The sequence below is a fragment of the Octopus bimaculoides genome, chromosome 28 (genome assembly GCF_001194135.2).
Source record: "Octopus bimaculoides isolate UCB-OBI-ISO-001 chromosome 28, ASM119413v2, whole genome shotgun sequence".
Lineage (NCBI taxonomy): Eukaryota > Metazoa > Mollusca > Cephalopoda > Octopoda > Octopodidae > Octopus > Octopus bimaculoides.
Genome location: NC_069008.1, coordinates 11,764,851 through 11,773,900, shown reverse-complemented (window position 1 = coordinate 11,773,900; position 9,050 = coordinate 11,764,851). Strand labels below are relative to the sequence as shown.

The 9,050-nt window shown below is 36.9% G+C and overlaps 1 protein-coding gene across 1 annotated transcript; it reads right to left on the bottom strand.

Annotated features, from left to right (window-relative positions):
- LOC128251060 (zinc finger protein 271-like) lies at positions 1–3,652 on the bottom strand. Its single transcript, XM_052977385.1, has one exon. The coding sequence runs from the start codon at positions 2,680–2,682 to the stop codon at positions 1,108–1,110; it is 1,575 nt and encodes a 524-aa protein (XP_052833345.1). The 5' UTR covers positions 2,683–3,652; the 3' UTR covers positions 1–1,107.
- Between the last annotated feature and the right edge of the window lie 5,398 nt (positions 3,653–9,050).

The following is a 9,050-nucleotide window of genomic DNA, read 5'->3' as shown; positions in this document are numbered from 1 at the left end:
TATTTTCTACAGCCTTTTATTTTTGCATTTTTCTAATCATAATCAATGAGATCTTGTCTTTGTAATGAACTTGAAAGACAAATAACAGGTCTTTCACTAGGATGTATTTCTGGATTACAAGATCAGAGCTCAGAGAATGATATCCCACATGTTTCACAGTGGTATGTCCCCCTCCAGTCAGTAGATTACAATTGTGTGTTGTGTTCTTTAGCAGAACACTTTATTTCATGTTACTCCAGTTCACTCAGCTGTAGAAATGAGTTGTGATGTCACCTGTGTCAAGCTGTATCAGAGTTTGCCTTTCTCTTGAACAAAATTTGTAATACGGAGAGGAAAGGCTGGTATGCATGGGCAACTGCTGGTCTTCCATAAACCTTGCCTGGACTTGTGCCTCAGAGGGAAACTTTCTAGGTGCAATCCCACAGTCAATAGTGACCAAAGGGGTCTTTATTTTTTTTTTTTTTACATAAGTTTAGATTTATAAGAGAAGGTTTTATGTTTCAGTTAAAAGATTTCTCTCCTTTGTATATTTGTCTGTGTCCCAAATATTCTATCTGTTTTATATTCAAACTGGCCAGATGTGGCCTCTCACACCAACCCTACAATATCATTCTAAAATTTTTAGTTACCTCATCAAAATCTCAAAACTACAAGATAATGTATGATTAATTGAAAACAATGTGGATAAATAAATATTATAGTGAAGGCACGTGGCTTAGTGATTATGGGCATTTGGCTGATGACCGTACGGTCGTGAGTTCGATTATTGGTGGTGCATTGTGTCCTTGAGCAAGATGCTTTAATCCCTATTGCTCCAGTCCACTCAGATAGCAAAAATGAATTGTACTTGTATCTCAAAGGGTCAACCATGTCACATTCTGTATCATGCCGAATCTTCCTGAGAACTATGTTAAGGATGTGTGTGTCTGTGGAGCGCTCAGCCACTTGCATGTTAATTTCATGAGCAGGCTGTTCCATTAATCAGATCAACTGGAACCCTTGTCGTTGTAACTGACAGTGTGCCAATACAATACACACTTTTGACAGAATAATGTGAATGCTCTAGGGTTAAGCTACTTTTATAGACAAATGATATCCCATATTATTTCATAATGGTAGGGTTTTATTTTCAGTGTGGATTCTTTGGTGAACTACAAGTGTAGATTTATCAGAGAATGATTTTCCACACATTTCACAGTGATAAGGTTTCTCTCCGGTGTGTGTCCTTTTATGTGATCTTAAATCACTGTTCGACACAAAAGATTTTCCACATGTTTCACAATGATACGGTTTCTCTCCAGTGTGGATTCTTATATGTTTTGTTAAATCACTGTTAGACACAAAAGATTTACCACATATTTCACAGTGGAATGGTTTTTCTCCTGTATGTATTCTTTGGTGTACTATGAGGTAAGAGTTCTGACGAAATGATTTCCCGCAGATGTCACAGTGAAAAGGTTTCTCTCCAGTGTGGATTCTTTTGTGCGACTTTAAGTGACCATTAGTGATAAACGATTTGCTACATATTTCACAATGGAATCGTTTTTCTCCAGTATGCGTTCTTCGGTGAACTGAGAGACTAGAATTATCAGAGAATGATTTACCACATATGTCACAATGAAAAGGCTTTTCTCCAGTGTGGATTCTTTTATGTTTGTTTAAATCACAATTAGTGACAAAAGACTTCCCACACAGACCACAATGAAATCGTTTTTCTCCAGTATGTATTCTTCGATGAACTACAAGATTAGAATTATCAGAAAAGGATTTCCCACATATATCGCAATTATATGGTTTCTCTCCAGTGTGGATTCTTCGGTGATGTATGAAACTAGAATTATCAGAGAAGGATTTATCACATATTGTACATTCATATGGTCTTTCTCCTGTATGTATTCTTTTATGTGCTATAAAATTACTGTTAGTGGCAAAAGATTTGCCACAAACTTCACAGTGAAATAGTTTTTCTCCAGAGTGTATTCGTTGGTGAACTACAAGAGTAGATTTATCAGAGAAAGATTTCTCACAAATTCCACACCCATAAGGTTTTTCTCCAGTATGTGTTCTTTTATGTGTTGTTAAATTACTGTTAGAGACAAAAGGTTTCCCACAGACTTCACAGTGAAATAGTTTTTCTCCAGTGTGTATTCTTCGGTGACGTAGGAGACCGGAATTCTCAAGGAAAGATTTTCCACATATTTCACAATGGTAGGGTTTCTCTCCAGTGTGGGTTCTTTTGTGTGCGGTCAAATTACTGTTACAGACAAAAAATTTCCCACACGTTTCACAGTGAAACAGTTTTTCTCCCGTGTGTATTCTTCGGTGACGTACGAGACTAGAATTCTCAAAGAATGTTTTCTCACATAACTCACAGTGATAGGGTTTTTCTCCGGTATGTCTTCTTGTATGTTTTGTCAAATCGCCATCGGAAACAAAACATTTTCCACATACTTTACAGTGATAGAATTTTTCCCTATTGTGTATTTCTTGATGTGTCAAAACTTCATCTCCTGAAGAGAAGCTTTTCCAACAAATATCACAGCGGTAGTCAGGAATGTTTCTTTCCAACGATCGTTGTTGAATAAACGTTTCACTACATAACGGTTTCATATCATTGTATGTCCATGTTACTGAATCTAAAGGGTTAAAAACAGAAGTGTCCAAGTGATTAACGTCTTCCATATCCAATCTTCAGGTACTTAATCAAAATCTGAGAAATGTCTAAGAATATTCTCTTGTGGTTAGTTTTCTTGACTTGGACATCATGGGAATCTGCTACATGTGCAGAAATTATGCAATGAAGATATAGTTTACTTATCACAGACACAGTGATTATCAACCGGGGGTCTATATAAGATTTTTTAGGGCTCTCCGTAATAGAATATTAAATTGGGGTCCACCTCAGTATTTTAAAGGCCACTGAAAAAATTTTGCTTTAGATGTATTGTAAGAAACAGCTAGGTTTTTTTTTTCTTTAACATTTTACATAGTTCAACGCACACAAGTTAATGTATGTAAAACAAAATAATTTCTAAAGAAGTTTCTATAAAACTAGTTTTTAAACATTAAATGATTATGGGGGGTCTACCAGAATAAAATAGTAATCAAAGTGGTCCATAGATAAAAGAAATGGTAGAGAACTTCTGTTACAGACGAAAACACTTTATAATTTCTACGCTAAGACGACGTAAAATAGATCTCAGGGAAAGAAATATGAATATGTTTAGACGTAGCCGCTTATTTGATGGTGTGATTGCTGAGTCGGGAAGAAGAATTGATAAATCAGAGTTGTTTACCATGGATAGTAGAAAAGTACACAATATGTTGTTATGGTAAATCCAAATATAAACATATTCTTTTTTTTTTTTTTTTTGATTTGACGGTCAGCTGGGAAATAAAACAGTGTTAAGAAAGTTGTCCTCTCATTTGTTAATGATTAAAACCCATTTTAGGGAACAAGCAATAAACGATATGGTTTGTGATGAAACGAAATATTCAGTCATGAAAGGGGATGGAACATCGACCCTGAAATATGTAGATCACCCTATCCTATCTACAAACATAACGTGGGAGTAATTACTACACATAACACAATTAAATTGACCGAACTAATTGTTCACATACTAAATAAACGGTGTTGCTGGTATTTTCCCGCGCTTGAATGACTCCGGTGTGAAGAACTAAAAGTTCCTAATATAATTTAATCCATTCTACTGAAGGCACGAGGCCTTGAAATTTGGGGGACTAGTCGATTAGATCGACCTCAGTGTTTTACTGGTACTTAATTTATCGACCTTTGAAAGGATTAAAGTCGACCTCAGTGGAATTTGAACTCTGTACGTAGCAACAGACGAAATACCGATTTCTTTATTAGGCATAAAGCCCCAAACACAGACGGGGACACCACAAGGACAGACAAGACCACAGTGGGGACAAAAAACATAAAACGAATGTAAATGAAATGAAAGTTATATAAAAATGAAAAAATAAAAATGGACGCATGGGCCCCACTCCCATGCAGTACCATTTGAACCGTTATATGTACTATTTACAATTGTTCTTTTTTTTTCCCCCTTTAATTTCATACCTTTTTTGTCTTTAGTTCATTAGTGGTTCGATATCTCTTAACTCCACCACTGGTGGCAACTCTTTAAATTCCACCTTCACTCCTGGCGGGTCAATGTTATCTCCACACATCTCTTTCAATTTTCTATAGTTTTCCTCTTCAATCAATATTGCCTTCATATCCTCCGCGTAGATGTATGAAGGCACCTTTACCCTTACTATTGAATGTAACTTGATTATTTTCTCTGTTTCCACATTTTCTGGGTACATTACATAATACCATACTCCTTCTCCTCCTCGTATCTTCTTTCCTTTCTCTTGGACTTTTAGTTCTCTCTTTTCTTCCTCCATAAATAGTCTCTTCATCTCACCTTCATACAGTTGGGTTTCCGACACTTTCTCCACTGGTAACTCCACTTTCTTTTTACATTCTTTTTCCTTCCTACTGCCCTCCTTCACAGCTCCCTTTCTCACCTCGTCCCTCTTCTTTTTCTGCTTCTCTGGCGGAGAACTCATTCCTCAGCTCCTCCCTCCTTTCCTTTTAACCATGGTGATTCCCTTCTCTGTTTCTTTTTCTGTTGCCTTGCCCTGTACTACCTGGTCCACCCTCTCCTGTCTCTCCACCTGTTCTGTTTGTTGCTTTCTTTGGGTGCACCATGCCTTCATGTGGCCCCTTTCTCCACATGTGAAACACACTGGCGGCCTCCCCTCCACAGTAACTCTCAGTTTCACATCTTCTGGGAGCACAATTTCCTCCACCACACTATTCAAGTCCTCCGTTGTTGCCTGAATCATTAATTCGATACTATATCCCCAGTAATCTACCTTCTGGGTCCTTGTAGCCTTCAGAATTTTCCCGTCTTTCATATTATACGTTATGGCTGTCATCAGCCATTCTTCTTTCAATTCGGGTGGTACCTTACCCACTTGCACCTTGGCCACATGTTTGCCGCAGTACGAAGGCAACAGCACCCATTTGTCTGTCCTTATTGCCTCTGTGGAGTGCTTTATTGCTTCCTCCTCCATTGAGAAGCGCACCTCCACAGTGGCGTATCTTCTCCCTCTCGTAATGTATGTTGTGAATCTTTTTATATTCTTAACACGTTCCTCTATGGCATCTATTGGTGCAATTTCTATCTTTCTCATGGTTTTAAATATAACCGTTCTTTTTGTCACGTTGGCCGATAGCTCTTCAGGCGGTGTTAGCTTCAAAGTGTTTCCTTCCTTTGTGATTAATTTCTCACTCTCCTTCATCTTTCTAGGCTCCACTTTATCTTGCGAACCTCCAACTCTCGCGTATCTACTCCTTTGCCCGTTGCAGCCACATAACTTGGGTCTGCCTCCGGCTTCTCCATTTTCCCACAATGGGAAACAAAACAATTAACGAATCAACAACAATTCAATCAAGAATGGCAACAATTCAATAAACAGTTCAACATAGACTCACGCAATGACTTCACAGAGCCGTTATACCACTAAGCAGTTTGACCGGTGTGTTAATGTTCCTGCCAGCTCGCCGCCTTCCTAATATAATTTGATGCGTTCAGAAACACAATCTATTAAACCAGTTTGCTTCGACCCAGCCCGTCGAACAGACACTGCTCCTTGTTCCTTGGCCTTAGATTTTTGATATACAAAGATTTGATAAACAAGACTATAAATTAAAACTGACCCCCAAAAACAGTGACAAGCTACATCTTTAACAAGTCTTCCTTCCTGATACCTTAGTAGCTCCTAAGTGGAAGTGAAGACAGCATGTTCGTTGTCTATCTCCTTACCTTCTTGGAGGTTTTAGGTAAAATTATACTAATGTGTCAATCTGTTTTAATTTAATTTAATTCTATGTATTTATGCAACTGAGGATTGCTCTGCATTTAAATTGATGTAATGATTACATTGTTCAGTTAAATGGAGTCACTTGAAATGATTGTACTGCATTACCTCTGGATATGCTGTTGCTTATTTTGATTTTTATCACCTTATTTTGAAACTGTATGGATAATACTGTACTAAATTCCAGTGCAACTTAAGTACCTTACTCATCTGAATCTAAATTTTTGCTGTCAGTAGCACATAAAAAGCACCGTTTGAGTGTGATTGTTACCAGTGTCGCCTTCCTGGCACTTGTGCCAGTGGCCTGTGAACAAAACATTCGAGCGAGGTTGTTGCGAGTGCTGCTGGACTGACTCCTGTGCAGGTGGCATGTAAAAACACCATTTGAGTGTAGCTATTGCCAGTACCGCCAGACTGGCCCTTGTGCCGGTGGCACGTAAAAGCACTCACTACACTCTCAGAGTGGTTGGCATTAGGAAGGGCATCCAGCTGTAGAAACTCTGCCAGATCAGATTGGAGCCTGGTGCAGCCATCTGGTTCGCTAGTCCTCAGTCAAACCGTCCAACCCATGCTAGCATGGAAAGCGGACGTTAAACGATGATGATGATGATGACATGTGTGTGTGTTTATGTATGTGTATCTGTTTGTCCCCCCACCATTACTTGACAACCGGTGTTGGTGTGTTTATGTCTCCATAACTTAGCGGTTCAGTAAAAGAAATTGAGAGAATAAGTACTAGGCTTACAAAAGAATAAGTTCTGGGGTCGATTTGTTCGACAAAAGGCATTGCACCAGCATGGCCACAATCAGATGACTGAAACAAGTAAAAGAATAATATATATATACACACACACATGCATATATATGTGTGTATAAGCAGAAGGGCACATCACACCAGTTTCCTCACAAGCAAATATAACAAACTGTAAGAGAAAACTGTTGGAGGGCACTGTTCCAGTTAACTCTTTGTTTTTATCTGTTTCAGTTATTAAACAGCGTTCATGTTGGGGCCTTGTTTATAATTATATCAGCTAAATATTATGGGTAATTTCATTTCTTACAAATGAAATAATCTTGCTTCCACTCGACAATATTGTGGTTGTTGAAGGATTCTTCACTTTTAGACATCTACATATGATGCTTTTTCTTTTTCTTTTTCCGGACAAACAGACCCCAAAATGACACTCTTGCTTAAAATCACTGCAACTGAATTTTTGCAATAAAATGTTTTAAAGCTTTCAAAAACCATGATGGTTTTGAATTCATAAGCATTCTTGTTGTTGTGGAACCATTTCATTTTATGTACTGAGCCAAGTATGTATTTTAATCATGCTTTGACACCAATTCGAGAAAATTTCAATTTCATAGTGACATCCACAGCTTATTTTGTCATTTGTATGCAGTACTTGAATGTGATAACCTTTACTTCATTGGCAGGGAAAGTGGATTTTGAAAACAATATTCACTTCTTTATCTAAACAATTGAAGAACAATTTAGATATAGAAATTCCTATGATGAAAGTTATTTTTAAATTAGATTTGGAAAATATTCACCACCATCCACCAAAAACATTCATAAATATGGTTCTACTATAGTTTCTAGATTCATTCATTTTTTTTTGTTTGTGTGAAATAGAAAAAGTTTGAATAAAAACACATTTCAGTTTGTGTCTTATTAAAACAAAAAATGTGTGTATGTGTGCACATGTGTAAATTACAATGATGCTTGTGGTCATGAGGGTAGTGAGTGGGGGACATCCCAAATCATGGCTTTTCATGGATCTACCTTTTATCTTTTACTTGTTTCAGTCATTAGACTGTGGCCAAGCTGGAGCACCACCTCGAAGAATCAACTCCAGTACTTATTTTCTATTTTAGCCTGGTACTTGCTCTATCAGTCTTTATTGCTGAACTGCTCAGTCATGAGAATGTAAACACACCAACTCTGGTTGTCAAGTAACAGTGGGACAAACACACACATACACACATGCAGACACACACACACACATTCAGCAGTGTCAGTGCTAAGTAATGAATAGGCATAAGTGAACTTAGGTTAGGTAAAATATGTTTGTATTTTAATCTCTAAAGGCAAATTCACTGTAGTTACTGTGGAGAAAAAAAATTTTTCTCTTATGTGAAAAGGTGTAAAAACATCATATCTGCTAGGTGTTGCGCCACTGTCATATTCCCAGACAAAGTGTTTCTAGCTCTTTAGTCATTAACAATGGGAAATACCAATGAGAGGAAACTCTAGACATATTTAAAACCATAGCTTTAACTAAAACACAGTCAGCAATATTAACTGAGTTACACAATTAGATCGATATGCTGGAAGAAAGTCAGCAGTATCAGCACAATGCAGTGTTTAGGTGCAAGTTTCTTCTGACTTGCTGGTCTAAGAGCACAACGAAGTCAATGTCATTGACTGTGTTTTATTTTAAAAGGCACAAGCACAGCTATGATTATATATGTATATATATAGCTTAGGACAATCAGTAAGTTGTCATAATAGGACTCGGAGTTTCGAATACTGGAGCTAAGATTGTCCTAAACTATATATACATATAAATTCCTCTATTTACTTAATATTGAGGTCTCATTCTTTTGTTGTCATTTATTATTATTATTATATATATAGTTCAACCAGATTCAATTACTTGTTTATCCATCCAGTACTGACGAAGAGTAAAGACCCAGAAACCATATTCTACAGGTCTTGCCAAGCTGGCGGGGAATAATTCACTCCCTTACGCTATATCGGACATAGGTTGTGTGTCGTTAACCAGCAGGAAAAGACGTTTTCCTGAGGTTAAAATGTAGTAACAGTTCTTTATAGATCAACCATGTTATAGTGGAAGAAAAAAAAAAAAAAACGTTACCATAAAAAATATTTTTAACTACTTATTTGAATAAAGTTTTAAAATTTTTTCTTTTAACCACAGAGTCTATAATATTCACAAATATCTGTCTTTTTGTATTTCTTTAGTACGACATATTCACGGTCCATTGAATTAAATTATTACTAACTTATATATATATACCAAAAAGATTTCATAACATTTTTCTAACATTTTTCTAATATTTTTCTGACATAATTTAAATATATACTTTAACCAAGTAACACAAGCCTTCTGTAGTTTTTTCACTCT

What these genes read in the sequence shown, in the direction of transcription:
- LOC128251060 (XM_052977385.1), bottom strand. Translation starts at nt 2,682, where the DNA reads ATGGAAGACGTTAATCACTTGGACACTTCTGTTTTTAACCCTTTAGAT.